Source organism: Podarcis melisellensis (genome assembly GCF_964234715.1).
Source record: "Podarcis melisellensis genome assembly, chromosome: 5".
NCBI classification, from domain to species: Eukaryota; Metazoa; Chordata; class Lepidosauria; order Squamata; family Lacertidae; genus Podarcis; species Podarcis melisellensis.
In genome coordinates, this window is record NC_138537.1 from 49,918,696 (window position 1) to 49,941,289 (window position 22,594).

Consider the following 22,594-nt stretch of genomic DNA (forward strand, 5'->3'; position numbering starts at 1 on the left):
CACATTGGTTAAACCTAGTGTAAGTAAACATAAGAGTTTGGCATGGAGTTTAGAGACGTCAGTGGTGAAATCTTTGCTGCCTTGTTTTTTTATTTTTGTTTTTCCACCGGCTTTATTTTTGCAAAGCTTTCTGACTAGGCATGCATAAAATTGTGTATATATTAACCAAACTGAAAGTTGTCAACTTCTATTTCATAGACTAAAGTTTATCCCAATCTCACTTTTTTATATACTGGCTTTTCTAATTAAGCTGGAGGAACACCTTCATCAAGTATCCTTCTAGATGCTTCCGTACCACATGCCCAGGTAAGATACATTTCAAAATGAAAAATAATGAGGTATTAATTTAATACCTGGACTTGTCTTGACTAATTTCCGCAAAACAAATTATGGTGTAAGAATGTAAGATAAAGAGAAAAAATAGAGAAGAGGAACTGAGAAAGAAACAGTTGACTAAGTATACAACTGGACCTTCATTGAGGATGAAGGATGTCAAATAGAAATGAATAAGAACTGAATTAGGGATGTATCTGTAACATCTGCTTTGCATTTGTAGTTGCAGTACCTTTTTGTTAGTTTGTTTTGTGAGTGTTGTCTGTGTTGGTGTTGGTATAATAAATCAATTTTAAAAAGAGAAAAAAAGAAAAAAATTGGGGTAAAATAAGATCGTGCCTCAATTAATAGACATTCTGTTTGCCAACAAAGGGAAACAGGAGAAGCTTAGTTTATAAGAAGAGTGCCAAATGAAGACCCTTTTACTGTGTTCCAGAGTCTATTTTGCTTTTCTAAAAGGCAAGATATGCTCTCGCTAGACACGAAAAAGGGATCTTGGGGTTAAATACTCTGCTTAGATGCCGTGTGAACTGTGCCTGAGTTTTCCTAGAGCTCGGTCCTGTTTACAACTTAACAACAAGAAGAAAGGCTCCATAATCATTGATTAACAAATTAAATGGGTACCCTTGTCTTTCTCCTTCCTGGTTGTTGGTTTGTTTTTTTTAGATCCTTGTGGTTCTCATCCTTGCCAGAATGGAGGCACATGCATTCAGCAGGGATTAGAAAGATACCACTGTGTCTGCCCAGTTGGCTTTGGAGGAGATGCTAATTGCGGTATGCCTTTTCATCTTAGGCACCAGTGCTTTGAGGTTGTTGTTTTTTAATGTGTCACGAACATCACTCAGTTTCCTGTAACAGTTCTGGTTGTTGTTATTTTTGTTTTATAACAGGGAAGAGGAGAAAAGGATAAGGGTTAAGAGACTCGATTTACTAAACAAAACATTAAATGTTTCAGAGGAAGGGGTTTTTTTTGTACTGCTTGTTTCTGGTGACTGAGACATGGGGCTCATCCAGATTTCCTTTTGCGCCATGTTTCTAGGCACAGGTCTGGGCTTTAAAGCTCTGGATCTGAGCGATTTTATTTTATTTTTGCCCCTGCGCTTTTCCCAGGAAAACATGTGTTTTACCGCTGAATAAGAGCAAACAGCAAATGGGTTGTGTGGATTGCCATTTGCTCCAGTTCAGCAGTAAAATGCAGGTTTTCCTGGCGGAAGCAGCGGGACAAAAAAATAACTGCTTGGACACAGAGCTTTAAAGTCCAGACCTGTGCCTAGAAATACGACACAAAAAGAAGTCTATATGAGCCCACGGTGAAAGCTGTAATCTTAATCACATTCACTGGGAAATAGGTCCCATTGAGGTTAATTACTTCCATGTTAGTGTATTTAGGAAAAGGACCTGAAGGTTCTTGATGACAATTTCAGGACATTCAGGCTGCAATTAATTATTTATTTACACGCGCGCGCACACACACACACACACACACACACACACACACACATATAAAATTTGCTTGCAAGAAAACCTTGAAATGGTTTGCGAAAACATTAAAATTATCAGTTAAAAACAAATCTTTAAATTATTAAAAAAAATAATTACAATCAATGCAACGCTAAAAACCAGATTAAAACCTGTTTATATGTCTGGATTGGCTTGCCTAAACAAAAATGTTTTTAGCAGTCACCATGAAGGCGCCTGCCTGGTGTCAATTATAAGCCAGTCTTCCTGGAAACAAGCCCAATTACACTCACTGGAACGTATTTCTGAGCAGACATGTATAAGATAGTGCTGTTAGCTTTGCTTTATGTCTTTGCAGCCAACCTGTCGTTGCTGCTTATTTCTCCACACCCAAAGAGTTGGCATGTCTGCAAAAGGCAGCAAACATCAAATAATTGGGGAGGCTGTTAAAAGGAATTCAGCATTCAAAATCGCAGGCCGCTCTTGAATTGGCTCTATACATAGAATATTGTTATGGAGAGCAAGTGTTATTTTTGCTAGGAATTTCTATGAAGACATGGATCAAGCAGTTCATTTCTGGTAGCATATCGTAGGCTGGATCTAAGACCCTTCAAAAAAAGGTTTCAGGAAAACGCATTGTGAACCACATAATGGGAAATCACGTTGGCGAAAGATGGAACTCTACAGTGCCATCTGGTGTCACAACACTTTTAAAACGCTTTTTAAAAAACTAATGTAGCTGAGTCCTTAGTGACTATTCATTTGTTAAATGCTTTTGCAGATTCTGCTTATAGTGAGATTGGGAGCAAGGCCCAGGATTCTGCACACTCTGCACTGTGGATAGATCCTACCCTGGCCTGGGGTGAATGTTATTGTAATTAAAAGTTGGCAAGCCTAAATTATCATAGCTTACTGATTTCAACAGGCTACTCTAGACTCCCTATTAGAAATGTCTCGTTACATTTTTATTTGGACTTCTTAACCCTTTTTTAATACTTTTAAACAAAATTTCCAGCACCCAAGCTAAGTCTAGAATGCAGCGTAGACCTCCTTTTCCTGGTGGACAGTTCATCCAGTACCACCCTCGAAGGCTTCTTGCGCTATAAAGCTTTCCTGAAGAGGTTTCTCCAAGCCGTGTGGAGTAGAGAGAGCCCAGGGAATGTGGGTGTGGCCCAGTACAGCAACGATGTCAAAATGGCCGTCGGCATTGGAGACCACCAAGATGCTCTCAGTCTGGTGAAGGCTGTTGATTCCATGCAGTTCAGTGGAGGAAGCACCTTGACTGGCAAAGCTTTGCGGTACGTTACACAGCATGGCTTTAAGAGCGGCCCAGTCTTTGCTGACACACCCGATGACCTCCCCCGTGTGGTCGTCTTGCTCACGGATTCAAATGCTCAGGATTCGGTGGCAGAGGCAGCTAAGTACAGCAGAGGCCAAGATGTCTTCCTCATTGGAATTGGCAGCGAATCTTTGAAAGCAGAGCTGGATAATATTACAGGGAATCCAAAGTGGACACTGATCTACTCATCCCCACAAGATCTCTTCAACAAGATTCCTGAACTACAAAGGAAAGTATGCAGCATAGACAGCCAAGGTAAGGGTTCTAGGTAAGAAAGCATTATCATTTGGTATCTCAGCATCTACTATTGGCTGTCAGGTCCTGCTATCCACATACTTGCTATCCAGAAATTCACTTATCTGCACTTAAAGAATTCTGCCCAAACCTCACTATATGCTCCACAGATTCACTTATTTGAACAGCCAATTTCCTTACTTGGTTTGGTTTTTTTGTTTGTGATTTGCTGGTCATCATCCCAGCAGCTATTTTCAGGCAAGAGCCATGGAGAGAGGGAAGGAAAAGCAAGATCAGATGAATCCAAGGCCAGGAATAGATCTGACAAAACTATGAAAAGAGTGGACAAATTCCACATTGGAAGTGTTTCCATAGGAAATAATAGAAATCATGGAATTGTTATGTGACCACTTGCTGTATTTTTCGCCCTATAGGACGCACTTTTTCCCCTCCAAAAATGAAGGGGAAATGTGTGTGCGTCCTATGGGGCAAATGCAGGCTTTCGCTGAAGCCTGGAGAGCGAGAGGGGTCGGTGCGCACCGACCCCTCTCACTCTTCAGGCTTCAGGAAGCTATCCGCAAGCCGTGGGAGAGCTGCCTGCACCCAGAAGCCTGAGCTCAGCACGCCCCAGGCTTCGAGCTTTGCACAGCTCTCCCACGGCTTGCGGATAGCAGCCTGTTCTGGGGGCTGGGGGCTCGGGCTTCCCCAGCCCCGCTCCTGGGGAGGAAATAAAAAAAAATGTTCTTTATTTCCCCCCCAAAAAACTAGGTGCGCCCTATGGGGCGAAAAATACGGTACTTGAAGATGTATGATGGAAAATAGGAACAAAGGCATCACTTCTCAACAGTTAATCAACTCTAGTTGCCTGCAATCAAAATGGATCTGCTATTTGCTAAGCCATCTCAGAGGCTTAGCTGAGGTTTTCTTCAGAACAAATTCTGAGAAGGTGGTGTTAGTGAATGCTTCCATGGCCTCTTGCTGATCAGAGGGAATTGATTTAGATCTTTATCTATACCTTCTAAGATCTATACCTTCTATAGTTTTTCTAAGCAAATTATGAGTTAACTATTTAGAACAGGCATCCCCAAACTCGGCCCTCCAGATGTTTTGGGACTACCATCCTGACCACTGATCCTGTTAGCTAGGGATGCTGGGAGTTGTAGTCCCAAAACATCTGGAGGGCCGAGTTTGGGGATGCCTGATTTAGAAAATTGTTTTAGTTTGACTAAGCTATTTAGAAATGAACTAAATGTTGGGTTTATTTTGATTTAATTTGTTACATTTTTCTCCCTCCCTTCCTTCAGTGGCTTAAGGCTGGCATACATTTTAATTCTAACAACAGCCCTGTGAGGTAGGTTAGACTGAGAGGTGGTCGCTGGCCCAAGCGCACCTTGGTGAGCCTCAGAACCAAGCAGGAACTTGAATGTGATCCAATATTCTAGCACTGGCTTTGCCTCACCTTACTGCTTGCTCAGTGCCGTTTAATTTTTACAATTCAAAAGAAATCTGCTGTTCTATGACTCCTGCCTTTCTAAATTTAGCCCAAACTAATGTCTATATGACCTTATGCAAATAGCATTCCCTCTCATTTGACTGTGTTTTAGATGCCTTCCAGCTATTCAGGCTATTGAGCCATGTTCTCAGAAGCTTAATGCTGCTCCTTCCTTCCTTCCTTAGGCTGCCCATCTCAGTCTATGGACTTGGTATTTGCTTTGGACTCTTCAGCTTCTGTTGGAAGGAATAACTTTGTGCAGCTGAAAACCTTTGTCAGCAGCCTCTCTCTCCAATTTGACATCAATCGGGATGTGACTCAGGTAGGCCTTGTTGTCTTTGGGAAAAGGCCTCACACCACGTTTGGGCTGGACACACACGTGACCAGCTCAGATCTCCATGAAGCCATCAGTCAAGCTCCCTTTGTAGGTGGCTCTGCCTCGGTTGGCAGCTCCTTGCTCCATATTTATGATGATCTCATGACTGTCCAAAAAGGAGCGAGGCCTGGTGTGAAGAAGATTGTGGTGGTGGTCACAAGCGGAGCTGGAGTGGAGGATGCCGTTGTCCCAGCTCAACAGCTACGTAATAATGATGTATCGCTACTGGTTATTGGGATGGAACAAGTTCAAGTGAGCTCATTGCTGAGGATTGCAGGTTCTCACAATAATCTCTTGAGGATTCCTTCCTATGAAGAGCTAAAAAATAATGAAGAACTTATCCTTGAAAGAATATGTGATGGTAAGATGATTATTTTGACTTTAGGGTTGTATCTGTATACAATGAATAGAATAAAACCACCTTTCTTTATTAATACCTTCATTTTATTAATATTTTGGATAACCCTTTGCCCAGCGTAACCTGGAGCCAGCCCTTCTTTCCCTGCATATGCCCATAAGCCATGGGTTGCTAACCTGCAACCTTCCAGATGTTATTGGGCTACAGCTCCCAGTATTCAATTTGTGATGGTTCAGGGTGATGGAAGTTGGAGTCTTAACATCTGGAAGGACTACAGGCTTGTCACTTCTATCATAATAAATCATATATTATTATTTTTTAGAATTCACATTTGTTTCTTGGTTTATCACCAATATCAAGTGTCCGAAGGGGCTAGCTAAATATCAATTTACACTGAATTAGAAGTGCATTGTACATATCAAATACCAGTAAAGTACATTACTTGAAACATCAGTGCAATAAAATTACAGTGCTAGTCTGGACATTTCCAAACTTGAGCCATATTTAGTTCTTGAATTTGAAATGCCAATTGATTTCAGGGCTACCTTTTCTGATGTAAGCATACTTCTGAGAAAAAGAAGAAAAATAAGATCTATGCTTCAGCACTACCTAACAACCACATATGCCTAACCCCCCTTCTTTGAAGTTGAAAAGAAGCCACATTGAACACTTCTTCCCGTTCGTGTTTAGTTTAAACAATCTTCAAATCAGTATTTGCCATGTGTCTGATTATCTGTTTCACCTTTTAAGCCATTGTTCATCCAAGATTAGTGCATATTCTTAACACATCAAACAGGGATTGCTTGTGGTAAATGGCAAAAGGACTAGCTGGTCTTTCACGGGCTAGTGTGCTTTGTTTACAAAACAACTCAAGATGAGACTGAACTTGTAGTCTTTGAACAGCTACAGCTTAGCAATTTATTTAATGATTGGTAAGGTGATGTACTGTCAGATCCTGTGTGTGAAGGAAGGGCATGTGATGGCACAAATGGGGACCAGGAACAGTAATTGTGAGTTGAGGAGGGTCTGTAGAAAGTTCTGGAGCAGGACGCTGGCATCCCTAATTCCAGCAAAAAAGTTTCAGCTGTGATTTTGGCTGTGTGAAATTTAAGTAATGCACTCAATGTATAGCTTTGTCCTAGGTGTGAGACTTTCCCTCTTCTAAGGCTGTAAGGTGTTTCTGCAATACCAGGAGATGTGTTCACTGATTTCCATCTCCACAGAACTGGAATCCTGCGGCATTAAGAAAGCTTCGATTTCTTTCTTTCTTCTTGCGCCTGCCAGTCAACATGACTTGTTGTTTTCTTTTGTCTGTTGCAGAGGCCAAGAAGCCAGCAAACCTCTGCAAACCCAACCCCTGCATGAATGATGGAGTTTGTGTTTCTGGAAATGGCAGCTACTGGTGTCGGTGCCAAGGCTGGGTAGGACCTCACTGTGAAAACAGTAAGCATCAAAGTACAGTAGCCAAAAGGCATTTAGGCCTCCTCCCTCATTTAGATTCATTGTCCCCATCTGAAACAAATGATCCACTTGCTCCGTACCTTTGCCCCAGATAAAGTCAATTCATTTCCATTTAGATCACATTCCTAAAAGTATGCTGAAAAAGGGAGGGTGGGGAAATTAAATAAGCTTCATAGTATCAAATTTTACGGTTGACTGGTAAATGTACTTTTGGCTTGTTCTCTTCACAAATACTAATCTTAAATGACTCACTGCAATCTTCTTAAGCCCATATATTTCTTAGGTTTAATTGGCACACTCTTTCACGTTGGATCTCATTCCAAAAGAGTCAGCTTGTTACAGCAAAAGCAGGACAACCTAGCATGTAGTGCGCACTGTATTTGTTTTGCTGAACAACAGGCGCTCTGCATGTGCAATGCCTCTTTTCTGCATTGACCTATTTGGAAGGATCAGGAAGCATAGGAGGAGGCCTACAATTGTCTTCCTATGAGGTTGGCGCTTTGAGCATGTCCTTGTTGCTGCACAGATGACACCAGCCTCACAAAGCAGGTTGCATCCACCAGTCAAGGTGCTCCTGACATCCTTCAGGATGCTTGAGACCAAATACCAAAAGAGAAGAGTACTCACATATTTGCTTCCACTCCCACATATCTTTATCTGTAAAAACGTCATTGTTTTCTGGGATTCCTTTTTGATCTCATAACTTACCCCTTGCAATATTCCCTGCGTTGTATTACTAAATTGCCAGAAGCATGATAAATGGAACTTGATTGCTGAAGAAACCATAATAATCTGTAGTGCAAACAAGACCTTACCTCATTGGAAAATATACTAGTGAAATCTTTGGGTGTTGGGAGGAGCCATAATATGGATAGTCTTAATGATGAAAGAGTTAACCGATATATAGCTGAAGTTAACCTTTTCGGTCCCTGCTAGGTTGTCAATGGACTAAGTGAAGCAACTTCACTACAGACCTACAGATTCATTTGTAGGCCTCATTTCAACCTGTTGGAAAAATGAAAAGGCTTCATTTAAAATTCATGTTTAATTTTTGTATGTAGGAAAACCATATTTGACTGTTTGCTCTGGGAAACAATCATTCTTTATTTTTAATATAGGAATTCAGAGGGGTGACACTTCACAGATGCATCCAGCCATGGTCCGTGCTCCACAAAACCGACGCAGCTGGCGACAGCTGTATCGATCTCGCAAGCATTCCAAAAGGCAAATTCCAGAGACTCACTGACTATCTTCAGCTACTGAAAACATTGTATGAAAGAACTGAAACACAGTCAACGTTTGCAAGCAATAATGCTGTTCCCCAAAGCACAGGAGTTTTGCACAGAATCACTTCCTGGTACGCCAAATGAGGTGACCAATATCTAGTTTGTGTTGATATTAGATATTTATTGTTGCTGTACTGACACTTTCACCATTTAAGGTCAGCGTCTCTTCTGTATGGTGAGTTCCATAGCTCTGAAGATTTCGGTTTCTGTACTGGATTGGACATTCTTGGGAAAGTTGGTACCATTTTAAAGTTCAGATGAAACCAGCAAAATGACTAAGGTTTGATTTATATTGTTTACAGATGCCTGAATTTCCCTGACCATCGAGAAGTTCCAGGCATGCAGTGCTTACTTGGGTTTGGTTTCCTTGGGAAGGAGGTCACTGGAGGCTTATGCCTTCTTTTAATTATTTGAATTTATTTACAAATATGCAGGTTAAAAAAATGTGATAGTTTTAAGTTTAAGCCTTAAACTCTAATATATAGCCAAAGTCCACTGCTCCCCCATTGGATCTTCACAGCGAAGCCCCCTCCAAAGGGACTTCCCTTCTGTGTCTGACATCCCAACTCAGAATGAAGTCCACTCACAGCTAAATTGCCATCTGCCCCTGGATTGAGGTGGAGGAAATGAGGGTGGCTCATTTTCTCCAATTAATTTTTCTAATCAATTTTCAAGCTTCCCAATCCACTGGCTGCAAGAATCCTTTTGCAATAAATTCTATCAGTTTGACTAAACAGTGTGCAACTATTTAGAAAAACGGGCACCACCTCATCACTTTATTAGAAATGGCTTCCTTTGCAGCATGCAACCTGTGCTTGCAAAAGCAATCTGTTGGCTAGCTCTGGTTACTGGTTGTACGTTGCTTGTGGTACAACCAACACCCAGTACATGTGCCATGCTCGATTCTTTTCTGTGTTGTCCTCTGTATGTTGTTGTTTGTTTGTTTTTCGCTCTGCATCTTCTGTCTGTAGGAAGAAAACTTGTTAAATTGGGCCTGACAAGCATTTTGCAGTTCTAAAGCACCACATCAGCAGCTCACCTGTTGCAATATTTAATAAGCATTTGACTTTCTGCACCAGCTTCATTTAGTTATGCCATTCCATCGTGCAGTAACATAATGTGAAAAATAACTTGGGAAAATGCTGATGAGGTTAAGATGGGTATAAAGCTGTTTTGAACCGTTGAATCTACTGGATTGAGGGTTTTGTTTGTTTGTTTGTTTGTTATACCACCAAATCCATATCAGTTTTCTATTTATCTCGCAGAAGCAGTGCTCTTAGTTTTGCCAGTTGCAGCTCTACCACATTTTATCTGTGTTAAGGATATAAACATGTAAGGTTTCTGAAGTAGGTTTCGTTCTCTAGTGCAGGAGTAGCTTTCAGTTCTTGGAATGTATTTTTGTTTATCTGCAGATATTGGGACAGCTGAGCAGAGGGAATATAGACACAGCTGAGCTATTCAAACAAGGTACGAAGACAAGTTTCACCACTCTGCTCCCAGTGCCCTTATATGCCATTTCAACCTTCCTGCACTGTAGTGTTGTTTTGTGTTTTTATTCTACCTTTTAAAAAAAGTTTATGCCATATGAATAGACCCACTGAAAGCAGCAGGCTAAAATCCATTTTGATTATATTGGCTCTCCTATTGAGGCAGATAGGAAAGTCAAAATGGTTGAAAATAAAGAGTAAATTTCAGAGTGCTGAGATTGCATCCATCACTAGCAAACCCATCTAAAATGATGAAACAGTAGGCACCGAAAAATATTTAGAACAAGGTGAAAATCTGAGGCAGCATTTGCACCCAGTTCTGCCCATCTTGGGAGTCGTAAGACATTCTAGCGCTCAGCCTTCCCTTGCAACACTTCCTTTTTCCCAGCATGTACAGCATCCAACACTGATTGCAAGTAGGCTTGATGTTTCTTCATAGCCGCAAATGGACACTAAAGTTTGCTTCTCTGCTGGAGTTTTGTAATCAGAAGAGTTTGTGCAATTTTCTCTTAACCTGAGGTTTGCAGTAGGCTGCTCCCTCCCTAGGCTGTTTAATCAAGCCTTCAGAGCAAGCTGGATGAGAAGTGTTTTTTATTAGGGGAAAATTTGTGTAAAAGATAAGACTGGCCTTTCTATACAAAACATCAGCAGCTTCTAGTTACTTTCCATTCTAAGAGGGCCCCCCAGTGGACAAAAGGGCGTTTTTCTGCCCTCCTTTTTGAACTCCCAGAGAGTATTTATTTTCATCAAAGAGAGTTTTGGATTATGTTAACATGCCCACACAACAAAAAGGTTTGGCTGTATATGGGCCTGCAAAGTTAAACGTTATAGACAGACACTGCTTGGTTTTTCTCTCTCGTTTTTTGGACTATGTAATGATTTTTACACGCACGCTTAGATTATAGCCAACCTTTTTCTTTATTAAAAAAAACTTTTCTAAAATAGCAATGGATTGAAAAGACACATGTACAACAAATAGAAAGTATTATTTTTAGCTAGGAACACAGTAACAACTTCATTCTATGGTGATTTAAATGAATGCTTTGGGTCTGAAACTGCCTGCTTTACAAATTGACTTTTTGTGTCCCTGGCCCGCCCCCCCCCCCCACTATCAGCTATAGTGCTGAGGTGGAGGAAACACAGCACTGTGTGTCAGGATGAGATCTGTGGCACAGATGCTGGGGTACACCTCTGGCACCTTCCCCCTTGATGCTTCCAGTTTGTCAGGGCACCTGAGGACCAAAACTTTATTGACCCCTCTGCCTCCCCTGCCCTTATTCCCCCATCTTAAACACTTGCACCAGCAAAGAGAGACAAATGCAGTACAGACACCACAAGACATGTACAATGGCAGTGACAAGGCGCACACTGGCACAATTAATTCCTAGGGTCAATGTAGACCCATTACTTCAACAACTGTGGATGCTACTTGTATGACAAATGGTAAAATACCTGTTGCTTTCAGAATGGTGGCACACATGGTGTAGCTCTTTCAGATGGGACTGTAACCTGTGGATAGTGGATATGCTTGTACTGTGATTTTAAAAAGCCTGGTTTTTTAAAAAATACACGGTGATTACGTTACACAGGTGGCTTTTTAGCTTAAATGATATATTGTCTGCAAACTTAAGAAACTGTTCTCCCCTGATATGAAGTAACCCCCTGGAGATTGTTTCCCTCTCAAAAGAAGAAAGGAGAAAATGTATACTCACAGATCTAGGGTTTGTGCCCGCCTTGTGAGTTTCTGGCCTTTCCAATTGATGCCCCAATGATCCAGACAGCATTAAGTACTTCTAAGACTACAATCCTATGCATGCTGACCTGGCACAAGTCAATGGGGTATACATACTAAGAAAGCAAACGTGGTTAAACAGCAAATTCTTATTGATTGTCAGGGTACCTGCTTAGGCACATGCTTGAAGCCATTTTGGCTGAATCTTGGAGCTAAAGGGGGGTGGGGGGAGAGAGATGGTTTACAAATGGCAGAAGACTGGTGTGGGATGAAAAATCCTGTGTGAATATTCCTTTCCACCCCACCACCTATTTCTGGAGCAATAAGAGAACTCCCAGCAAAGTAGTAGAGCAGGAGTCACTCAGTGCCTAGAAGTCACAGCAGTCAATTAAATCAAAGTACACCAATTGCTGTACACTGCCCTATGTTATCAGTAGGGGCAAATATCGCTTCTACTGCTGAGGGGGGAAAGCTGTTTTTTCATAATAAACTAGGTAGTTTGGGGAAAGATGTTTGGAGATCCTGCAGCGACTGACCAGCAGGAGTGCACATTTATTGCACAAAAGAATGTTCATCTGAAAAGGCCCTTGGATAGCGAGATACTGAGCTCAAGTACCTGTGGTCTTTACAGCATTTAGTACTGTGTTAGCACAAACAACTTAATAAAAAATTCTTTCCTTTGTATACAGCTAGCTTTGAAAAATTATTCATATTCAAGGTTAAAATTCAGGAACCTGACATTTTTGGCACAGAGTCCACACCTAACTCTGCCTTATATACATAATTTAATCTCCTTGGGTTTGGGGAACACAGCTCAGTCAAGTTCTACCTTGGTCTAATTATACTTTTGTTTACAGAAAACAGAATGATAAGAATATATTCAAGGTAAAGGGGTGGAATTCCCCACTCTTCCAAATGTTTGGATGATTAAATTCACCATACTTGGGTAAACAAATTCTCCTTCGCTTTTGTGCACTTAACTTCCATACAGTATGCCAACTATTGTGCAGAATATGATGATGTGGCATCTGTTCCTACACGTTACTATTACGTGTATATTATTAACCTGAAGCATTCCAGAGTAACTAAAGTGCATTCAAATCACCCCACAGCATACTTAATCACATTTTGGAAGCTAGGACAGAAGATTCCACCCCTTTATTCCTCAAATGACAGATGCAGTGGCTAAAGAATTACGTTAAATGACTTTCTGGCCCCAGTCCACAAAGATTTAAGTTCCCATCCATGCACAGCCTCTAATCTATAGCATTTAAGTGTAGATCCTTAGTCCTAATGAGATATCTCTGCTACTTATGCCCACTGGAAAGCCCTTCTTAATCACAGTTGTCGTCTGTGGGTATTGGAATGTCTAGTCACCTGTGAACCCAGTGCATTGCTCTTGTGCCGACAACTGATAATAGCTCTCTTCAGTGCTATTTTTCTAGAAAAAAGAGATGCCAGAACTGCCCAAGAACACCTCCCTTGTTCTCTTATATTGGCAATGGCACCCACCTGAGAGGTGCTGGAACTGAGTTCCAGCTGAAAAAAGCCCTGGCTTTCCTTGTACAAGCATTAAACATTGAAAATTAAGAAGCTGTAGCAGTGGTTGTCACCCACTGGGACTAGTTGGATGGGAGGCCAACAGTAGGTGGTGCCAGAGCCAATGAAAGACATAGCCAACTAATTTTAAGTTTTGTCCCCATCCTCCTGAGTGCTACAAGGGCAGAACTGAGGCTAAGGAGGAGAATGTTCACTGCCAGTGCCAGTCCTGGACTGGTTGTAAGAAGGCAGGCAGGCAGGTGGGATCTGGCTAAGGGTTGGTGGGACACTGCCCCCATTTGCCCTAACAAATGAGCCTCCACTGAGCTGTACTTGTTTTTTGGTCAGGAATTCTTTGTGGGAAGTCAGGCTGCATTGTGTACAACAATAATAATACCTTTTAGCTGTGTCTCTTGGTCTCCCTGGCCAAAATTGTCTCCGTTGGTTGGAACAGCTCTTCTCCAACAGAAAAGTCTGACACAGAGACTTGTATTTACTTAATCAGCTTTCAGGATTTTAGCTCAGGAAACTGAATTTACCTCCGTGATCCCCAGGGCCCTGGTGTATCAGAAGAACATTAAACAGATCTGGCAAGAATTCAGTCCTTGCTGTTCTATTGCTAACAACAAATCCTGGATTGGACAACAGTAAAACACCAAAATAGAAATACACAAAGGCATCATTATGTACATTGGCCGGGTTAAAAGCAAGGTTTCCACTTGGGTTAACTCTCTCAGCTGCACGGCACTCCTCTGCTAAAAAAAGGAGCAAATTCCTTCGTCTGGGTTCTGACCCTGGTCCATCCATTATTTCTTGGTGTACAGCTGGCCATGCTTTACCTCATCTAGACCATTCTGTACTTGCAAGAGAATCCTGTAGTCCACGAATGGCCACTTCTAATATTGAGTCCATTATTGGTGCTAGGATTGCCTAACTAGCACCTTTCTTCTCCCATTCCTGCAAAACAAAAATGGAAAAATAGGCCCCACTTGAGAGCTTATCCTTATCTTTATATATTTCTTTCCAAAACCCCAATAGTTTTAAATATGCCATAGGCCATGGGCAAATTATTCTTGCCATAATAAGCACTACAGGCATTCTTGCTACATGTCTTACCTTAGCTTTCTGTAGAACTGTTCCTTTCCCTGTGACCATGACAGATAAAGGCCGATTTTTTAGTGCCATTGCTGAATTGACAGGCGAGTTTTCTGTGCCATTGATAGGGTTGGCAACCTTCATCTGTGTTTATGGGGGAAAGATAATAGCTGTGGTCATACACAATTGTCTAAAACAGTTCATCAGGCACAGGTCAGAGAGCCTTATTCCATCATCACAAAGCATCAGCAATAAAAGTGCTGTTTATTAATGGCTTATTAGATCTACCTCTGGGCACTGTTTATTGACTTTATGCTTTTGGTTTTAATTATGTTGCTTTATCTGTTGTTATCAGGAATGGCCAATGAGGTGCTACATTTATAAGCCACCCTCCCAACTCCAGCACTGCTGCGTACCAGGACAAGGTGGGGCAGAGCAGTGGCAAGGTCAGAGCTCCATGGGGTGCTCTGGCAAAGGCAATCTGGCACACCCACCAAGGGGAACCCACACAGCCCTGACTGTGCTGACAATTGGCTCCACCCAAAGACTGTTGCAGGACGCTTGGCAGCCACTTCTGATGGCAACGCATAAAACTCATAGCTATGTGGCAATCTGTAAGTCTAGGTGTATTCCTCAAACTGAACAACGTTCCTCATCCCTGCTGTAACTGGATCTATGGCTCCATGACAATATGGCTCCTTGGGGTATCATGACTGAGGTATCAGTCAACCCCACATGCTATTTAGGCCTAGCTGTTGGGAGACACAGGCATCCATATTGCTATTACCAGCCTCCAAGGGTGGTCATGTGCAGTTCTGGCTAGGAAAATAGTGTGGGAGAAAAGCATTAAAGCCCCTCCTTCCTCAGTGCTGCTATTTTAAGCCCCCTGCCCCCCCCACCAAATTGCCTTTTGAGCTTTACAAAACACATCAAAAATGCAATCATGGATCTTCTGCACCATGCGTAGTTTGAACCAGCTGCTGGCTTCAGCTGCTTTGCTTTGCTGAAAAAGACCCTGCTAACGATGCCAATTATAAACAGCCCCCTACGTACTTTAGGGCTTGCGTTCTCCAGGTGTGTGGTGTCCACCGCAGTGCCAAGTGTAACAGGCCCAGACTCTGCTTTCCGGAGATTCTCCTTCACCTCCACGAGGCTCAGCTCCAAGTCCACACGCTGATCTTCTTTCCTTTTGCACTCCTCCTCTATTTCCTTCAGTTTTTGCTCCAGTGTGGGCAAAAGGCTCTTGTCTGCCGAGGAAAGAAGCACATGCAGTGGCAGTGTGTACCCTTCCCTATTGCCTGTCTGTCTCCTCAGATGATGGTGGCAGACAAGAGGGTGGCTGCTGAACTAGCCCTCCCCCCGCGCCTAAAGTGGAGGCTTTTCAGAGCAGATTACATGTCAATGGAGCACATGAGACCAAAACAATATGCTCCATTCCACTGATCTCTGAAAATGAAGTGGAAATGAGAGGCATTTGTTTACCTGTGCAGCTTATCAGCATCTCTTTCAGCTCCCTTCTGTCTTTCCGTAGCTGTGCCAGCTGAGAGCGGATTTCTTCTTTTTCCCTCTCCAAGCGATCTCTTTCTTCCGAGTATCGCTTCACTTCAGCCTCAGTCCTGTTCTTGCCGAGTTTGGTTTCTACAGGTGCTACAAATAAAAGATGAAGAAATTAAGCTCAGGGACAGAGACTGGAATTCCAAGAACTTTCCCTTTAAACCAGCAGCTAAATACACTAGCGCCATGTTTTAAACATGGGCTGAAAAGCTACAGTGGTGCCTCGCAAGACGAAATTAATTCGTTCCGCAAGTCTTTTCGTCTTGCGAGTTTTTCGTCTTGCGAAGCACGGTTTCCCATAGGAATGCATTAAAAATCAATTAATGGGTTCCTATGGAAACCGCCTTCAGACCAGGTCCGGGGACACTCTGTCCCCCGACCTCTTCTGAAGGCTGGCGGGGGACAAAAGTCTTTGCTCCCCCCTGCCTGCCTTTCCGGGAGAGCGGAAAAGGCAGCGCTGCCTTCCCGCTCTCCCGGAAAGGCAGGCAGGGGGGGACAAAGACTTTTGTCCCCCGCCCGCCTTCGGAAGAGGTCCAGGACCTGCCTAACCGGGGGCTTTTAAATCGCCCGGGACTGTCCGGGGCGATTTAAAAGCGCCCGGACGGCTTTTGAAGGCAGGCGGGGGGAGCAAAGACTTTCGCCTTCAGAAGAGGTGGGGTGGGGAGCAAAGCCTTTTGCCCCCGCCGGCCTTCCTGGACCTCTTCTGAAGTCCGGGGGGGGGGGAAGGCTTTGCTCCCCACCGCCAGCATTTAAAAGAGGTCCCCGGAGATTTCCCTATGGGCTTTCGTCTTGCGAAGCAAGCCCATAGGGAAAATCGTCTAGCGAAGCGTCGCAAAAACCGAAAAACCCTTTCGTCTTGCGGGTTTTTCGTCTTGCGAGGCATTCGTCTTGCGGGGCACCACTGTAATGATAGCAGCCACTGCCTCTACCATAAGTCTCCGTCAAGAAGCTGTTGGGTAAAGAGAGATTATTGCAGACAGCAAACACACCTGAATTCACCACCTTGGAGCGTTCCATTTTCTCTTTGGATGCAATCATAATTGTGGTGGTGTCCTTAATCTCAGGGCCACTCTGAGGAAAGGCAATTTGCTGCTGTTGTGCCTGAATTTTGATGGTTGTTGTTCGTGGTGGGAGCGGCTCATCAGTGTCTTGAGTCCTCTGTTAGGGATGTTGGATGAGAGAGAAGGTTTCAGAGGTTAAGCCACATAGAAGGCTAGCAGAAGCTGGCTGTCCATTTAAGATCCCAGCAAGCTGCTCAATGCTAAGTTTTGTCTAGTTATAGAATAAATAATAAAAATTATATGCCGCCAATCTGACTGCATTGCCCCACCTACTTTGGGCAGTTTCCAACAAATTAAAACATCAAACAGTAAAATATCAAACATTAAAAACTTCCCTAGCATCTGGCCTGACTGGCAGTGCCTCTCGTACACCTGAGGCCTTTAGCTAGAGATGGTGGGGATTGAACCTGCGGTCATCTGCATGTGATGCTCTACCACTGAGCTATGGCCCCTCCTTGATATCTCGGATTTGTTTTTGAGCATTACCGGGTCTGGAATCTCCAGTGATCTTCTACACAAATCTGCTTCTTTATGCAAGATGGAGGAGTCTCTCTCAGAGTCCGCTGAGCTCTTACTGGAAGCTCTTTGCAATGATGGAGAAACGGATGGGGAAAATTGGTCCTGCTTCTTGGTAGCACAATGAAGGAAGGATTTGACTGGCGTGAGGTCTAGATAGACTCTGTCCTGATCCCCCTCATCTTTGCCTTCATTTTGGGGCACTTCCTCCTGTCAAAGATAAAAAGTATCTTCTTAGAAGAGCGCCCAAGAAATGCCACGCTATTTAGAACAAGAGAGGCCAGCATGAAATTCTTTAAACATTACATACAGTTAAAGAACAGTACAGACCTGAAACAAGGCAAATTGCAGACACCTTGCAATTGGGATCACTTGTTATTTCTGGCATTATCAATACAAACTACAGCCAATTGAAAACAAAATGGTCCCCCCCCCATCAACATGAGCTGTAATTGCAACAAAACAAAACCCTCACCATTGTTGTTGCCTCTGGAACATCTACATCATCATAGAGCTCCTCTAGTCCCTCCTTCCCCTTTGGCAAGTTGTCAATATAAGTGTTCGGCTCAGAGTACTTCCTCTGCATTAAGCTGGAAAAGATAGAAGCAGATGTGCTATCAAAAGAAGTAAAAGCTACACGAGACGATGATGTGATATTAGTCTATACTCCCATAAGACTTCCTAATATGCCAGTTACTTTGGGTAGTAGTCAACTAACATTTACTCAGAGCAAATCCATTAATTTCAATGGGTCTACTCTGAGTAAAAGTTAGTTGATTGCCATCCACTGGATGTTGCAAGGCACCTGTTGCTCCTGCCTACTATCTTGTCTCCAGCATCCACAGGTCTGCAGTGTGAAGAAGCCACTAACCACAGAGTAACCTCCCCTTTTGTTTGAGACTGAATATGTCAAATGCCTGGAATATACTCATTCTCTAACACAGGACAAGGCATAGGTTTCATCAAGCCATAAGCAACATCGTGTGTGTGCTGCATGTCTTAAACATTCAGCTAGGAGTTCAAAGAAAAGCAGAGATTGCTAGACTGCACACAATTACCACATCAGAAAATAAGGAGAGCTAGTCACCATCAATGCAATATTTCACAACAACCATCTCACGAGTGGATACTTCATTTGAATGTAAACATGGTGGGTATTTACATATCAGAACCCTTTCCTGCTTCTTTTCGCTAGCAATTGTAACCTCATCAAAATTGTTCATTACATACTTTTCGGATAAAAGCTACTTGTTTGGTAGGAACTACTAGAAATCATCCATCAAAAGACAGGTCAGAATGTCAAATATGCTACCATAGAAACTTACAGTAATGAATTCTTTGCTGCACTGACGATGCAGGAGACCCTGTCAGCATCGACATAATCATAGGTCAGCTCTTCAGGGTCTGTTTTTGAGCCAGATTCTGACAAAAGGAGACCAAGCCAGTGGCCCATTTCGTCACAAGACTTGGCCTGTTAAACCACCAAAGAAAAAAACAATCCTTAAGGATATAGGCCAAACTTACTACAAGAAGCCTGTTGCTTTCATCAGAGTAAGCAGAAATAATGGAAAGAAAAATCAATTTAGGATGTGCCACCCTGGGCTCCTTGAGAAAGAAGAGCAGGATAGAAATGTGAGTAAATAAATAAGATTCCAAGCATCGTAATATCTAAAAACATCATCAACAGTCTTAAAAAAAATGATTGTGTGTGTTTATGCAAATACATATACATATACACACACACACACAAATTATAAACACACAAAGCCAGAAGAGGGCACCAGTTTACCTTCCTAAAGTTCCTCTACCAAACTGGCTCAGAAGCAATTATGATTAAAACTTTCATCATGAATGGTGAAAGCACCCTGCAATCACCCTGAAAGACCCACGAAAAATTATTTATAACCTCCAGCTGGCCTTAACTAAAATGCTGAGTCTAACATGCACCTTAGCTTCACAAATTGAGATAATTTGAGTAACGTTTTGAAGCCTTCCTTATTTTGTTCCTTCCATCAACCTCAGCAATCTTATGCGCTAAACAAAACAACATCCAGAGCCTCTGGCAGTCGCTGGCAAGTGAGCCTGTTGTTGGTAGCAAGTATTCCTCCCACTACAAAATGCAGGAAATGTGTCACATTTCCCTTCTCCCACTCTAAGGGTGCTGATGTCAGAGAATCTAAGATTAGAGGTAAACAGAGAAGGAAAACAACTCCGATCCAAGTCAAGTGAAAGTTACGGATAGGAGTGGCTTGCTCTATTCCCCCAAGGCAGCTTGTCAGCTGAGGTGACTGGAGGTAGCTCCAAAGAAAGTTACACTGTGTGTGTTTGTCTTCACCAGTCTTATCTTTCTTTTCAGTGGTGAAAACCAACTACTCTTATCAACCCATACTGTATCCAGCTGGCTGCTTATTTCAGAAAACATTTCAGGTGTACAATATTTCAATCAGAGGGCAGGGTGGGGATTCAGTATTCACTTACTATTCTGACTAGTAAGTGCTGCTTTCCTGTCTTTCGATGGAAAAGCAGAATAGACGTCTATTCATTTAATAAAAATAAGCTGCCTGGTTAGCTGGTTAACATCTTTTTGCATAGCATTTTGTTCAGACTGGCTGCATTCAGGTGTCACACTACACCATGGTTTATGACAACATATACAAGTACAAGCAGGCTGCAGTGAGCCTTGCTTTAGAATGACATGTGAAGCAGGTTATAATGCTGTAAGGAGAAGTGTTGAATGAAATCTACAAACAATTTTGGTGGTTTTTTAAAATAGAAGTGAAGAAAATCAATACATTGGGGGCACACTACTCAATGAAATCAGCTTCAGGAATGAGGCAGATTAGCCCAAACAGGCTATTTACATAAGAGAAAATAAATCTACACCAATAGCTATGTTCCCTAGACTGAACCAGTCAATTGTGTGCACTATAAGAAGTTGCAATGAGTAGCTGTGTTGCTCATAAACAAATGTCACTCCTACTTCTAAAGAAGGTGGCAACCCGTACCTCTAACATGGCCCGTTCCTCTCCATTATGCAGGATACGGAATGAGTAGAGATGATCAGGAGTTGGGTCTGGGATAATTTCACAGCCCGTCAGGTTGAGAGGCTGCTGAGCAGTTTTATTTCTGTTCTTGTCCTGGTAGAAGTGGAGCTGCCCATCTTTCACATGACACCACCGAGATCTCCACTGGCTGTTCACAAGGACATTCAGGTACGCTGCAAAGAAGGAGATGCTCCCTTAGTGACATCTAGGTCACCCTCTACGCTGGTCTTTCCTGCTAGTCACAGAGACCCAAATGAAATGCAAATGTTTCACAAGGCTTTGTTTTGGGTTGCTTACTGCATGTATCCAAAGACCTTTCCGGACTGTCCAGCATGGCAGATTTCTTCCTCCCAAGGTTCATCAGGTTGCTCAGTTTTAAACCAGACGTGCCCTTCTTCTTAACTATAAATAAATAAATAAATAAATAAATAAATAAATAAATAAATAAGAAGGAATAAACAAGCCATATGCAAAGCTGTACTTCTGAATATCTAATGCAATGGCCAGGAGACACATTACACACAATTTGCATCTGATGATGGTGTGCGGAATCTTGCTTGGTGCAATTTAAGAAGAGACTCATATAAGCGGCAGCATTAATAATGTACACTTACATGACCCACATCAGTTATGAATAAATGTGTTACTTTAATGAGCCAGGCATTAACTCCCTTCTACAACTACTGGTAGAAACAAAAAGGGGGCAGAGTACCGTAATGCCGTTCTCATCTCAGTCCCTGGAGATTCCTGGCTTTCCATGAATAGAGGTATGAACGCAGCAGACTATTAAGCTACAACCATATAGTATGTCATTTATAGATGGGACAAGTGGGGGCCATTCATATGTCATGTGTAGGAAGGCTCTAGTCAATTCAGTAACAACCAGGCAACCGGCAAGCTCAGTTTGACTTATCAGAGGCAAGTGCACTATTCCATCTTCTTTTCACTCGACAACCACATTATCTTTTTTGAACGACTATTACCATCTTTGGTTTCTGTCAGTTCTGTGTGACCATCAGTGCTGCTTCCGCTTTCTGATGCCACTGAGTACCTCTCAGACGTCTCCACCTGCAAACAAGAAGCAGGGATGAGGTCCACAGCACCAGTGATAGAACAGCAGCATAGTAATGGCTGAAATGCTGCTCTTTCTGATGAGAAAACCCCTTTGCATTCGCGAAAATTAGGGGTTGCCTAAATAATGTCAGAAACTAGGGTTGCTACAAAAGAAAACATGAATGTAGGCACATATCCATAGCTGAGGAAACGAAGACCCATTCACAAACTGTGATTATTCCACAGGGCACAACATAAAGATGGATGCTATAGAGGCTCCTCTAGCTCTTGGGAGAACCCCTTTGTTTTGCTGCGTGTAGTTGCTCTGGTTGGACACAGTCTTCCTTATTCATAATGGCTCCTGGTGTTTTCTTTAAAGCTTTCTGAAGTAAATTCAGGCAGCCATATTTGTGCCAACTCAAAAAATAAAATTATACACGAGGATTTTATTTTCCGTCCTCATTGCCCTATGCCGTGAAGCTTTCTAGCTGTGAATGTTTCTTTGTGGTTTACGTTCGCGTATATAGCTCCTGCCTCAGTTGTACATCACCAGCACATGTTCATTTACATTGTGGCAAGCTGTGAGAAACAGAATGCTGCACTAGGTGAGCCATTGGCCTGTTCAGCAGGCTCTTCTTATGTCACAATTTCCCCACCCCTAATTTATCTGGATCAGGCCCAGTGCTTGATGACTTTAATTTTGCACTCAGTAAACCATTAGAGCTTGAAACTCTGAAACAGTCAGTCTACAAAGAAGTTCTCATTTCACCTGATGCTTTGGGGATATCTAAAATTCTAGCCTTATTTAAATAATACTCTGATTTGGATTTGGCCGGGATTAAATCTATAAGCTTCCTAGAATTAGATTTATGCTTGAAACAAACTTAGGGGGAGGGGGAGGGAGTAGCTATAAAAGAATTGCTGATGTTAAAAGAATGCAAAAATGGCTTGACACTGAGCCAGTTGTGCTTTAATCAGAAAACAAGTGGTTTGTTGGGTTTTCTTCAAGTGTAAGTTTCAACCACATTCCTGTTTTGATGGTGGGAGTGACTTCCTGTATATTAATCAGAAGTATTTTTTAAAAACTTAAAATAATTTGATGCAACAGGAAAAAATTTAAGCTGCTCTTTGAACATCACTTTTGTTAAGACATAAAACATAACTGAGGCTCCAATA

General features: G+C 42.4%; 2 protein-coding genes and 1 long non-coding RNA gene across 10 annotated transcripts in view; 2 read left to right on the top strand and 1 right to left on the bottom strand.

Moving 5' to 3' along the window:
- Window positions 1–14,742, top strand: part of VWA2 (von Willebrand factor A domain containing 2) — a 37,919-nt gene extending 23,177 nt beyond the window's left edge. For 3 of the 6 annotated variants that reach the window (XM_081912157.1, XM_081912159.1, XM_081912158.1), the window contains exons 10-15: window positions 251–306; window positions 1,000–1,107; window positions 2,807–3,385; window positions 5,042–5,593; window positions 6,911–7,033; window positions 8,170–9,955. In XM_081912157.1, coding sequence (XP_081768283.1) covers window positions 251–306; window positions 1,000–1,107; window positions 2,807–3,385; window positions 5,042–5,593; window positions 6,911–7,033; window positions 8,170–8,297 — 1,546 coding nt within the window. In that variant the 3' untranslated portion in view covers window positions 8,298–9,955. Of the gene's footprint in view, window positions 1–250; window positions 307–999; window positions 1,108–2,806; window positions 3,386–5,041; window positions 5,594–6,910; window positions 7,034–8,169; window positions 9,956–14,545 lie in introns of those variants that run through there. The other 3 variants (XR_014168548.1, XR_014168549.1, XR_014168550.1) reach the window with 3 other exon arrangements.
- AFAP1L2 (actin filament associated protein 1 like 2) overlaps window positions 10,724–22,594 on the bottom strand; it is a 72,182-nt gene continuing 60,311 nt past the window's right edge. For 2 of the 3 annotated variants that reach the window (XM_081912154.1, XM_081912156.1), the window contains 11 exons: window positions 21,349–21,433; window positions 20,663–20,767; window positions 20,327–20,538; window positions 18,647–18,792; window positions 17,797–17,911; window positions 17,292–17,531; window positions 16,734–16,905; window positions 15,673–15,837; window positions 15,244–15,437; window positions 14,212–14,334; window positions 10,724–14,052 (listed from right to left, as the gene is read on the bottom strand). In XM_081912154.1, coding sequence (XP_081768280.1) covers window positions 14,026–14,052; window positions 14,212–14,334; window positions 15,244–15,437; window positions 15,673–15,837; window positions 16,734–16,905; window positions 17,292–17,531; window positions 17,797–17,911; window positions 18,647–18,792; window positions 20,327–20,538; window positions 20,663–20,767; window positions 21,349–21,433 — 1,584 coding nt within the window. In that variant the 3' untranslated portion in view covers window positions 10,724–14,025. The remainder of the gene's footprint in view (window positions 14,053–14,211; window positions 14,335–15,243; window positions 15,438–15,672; window positions 15,838–16,733; window positions 16,906–17,291; window positions 17,532–17,796; window positions 17,912–18,646; window positions 18,793–20,326; window positions 20,539–20,662; window positions 20,768–21,348; window positions 21,434–22,594) is intronic. The other variant, XM_081912155.1, reaches the window with a different exon arrangement.
- LOC309370436 lies at window positions 21,419–21,860 on the top strand. Its single transcript, XR_014168564.1, has 2 exons — window positions 21,419–21,551; window positions 21,607–21,860. It is a non-coding gene; the product is annotated as an uncharacterized lncRNA (long non-coding RNA).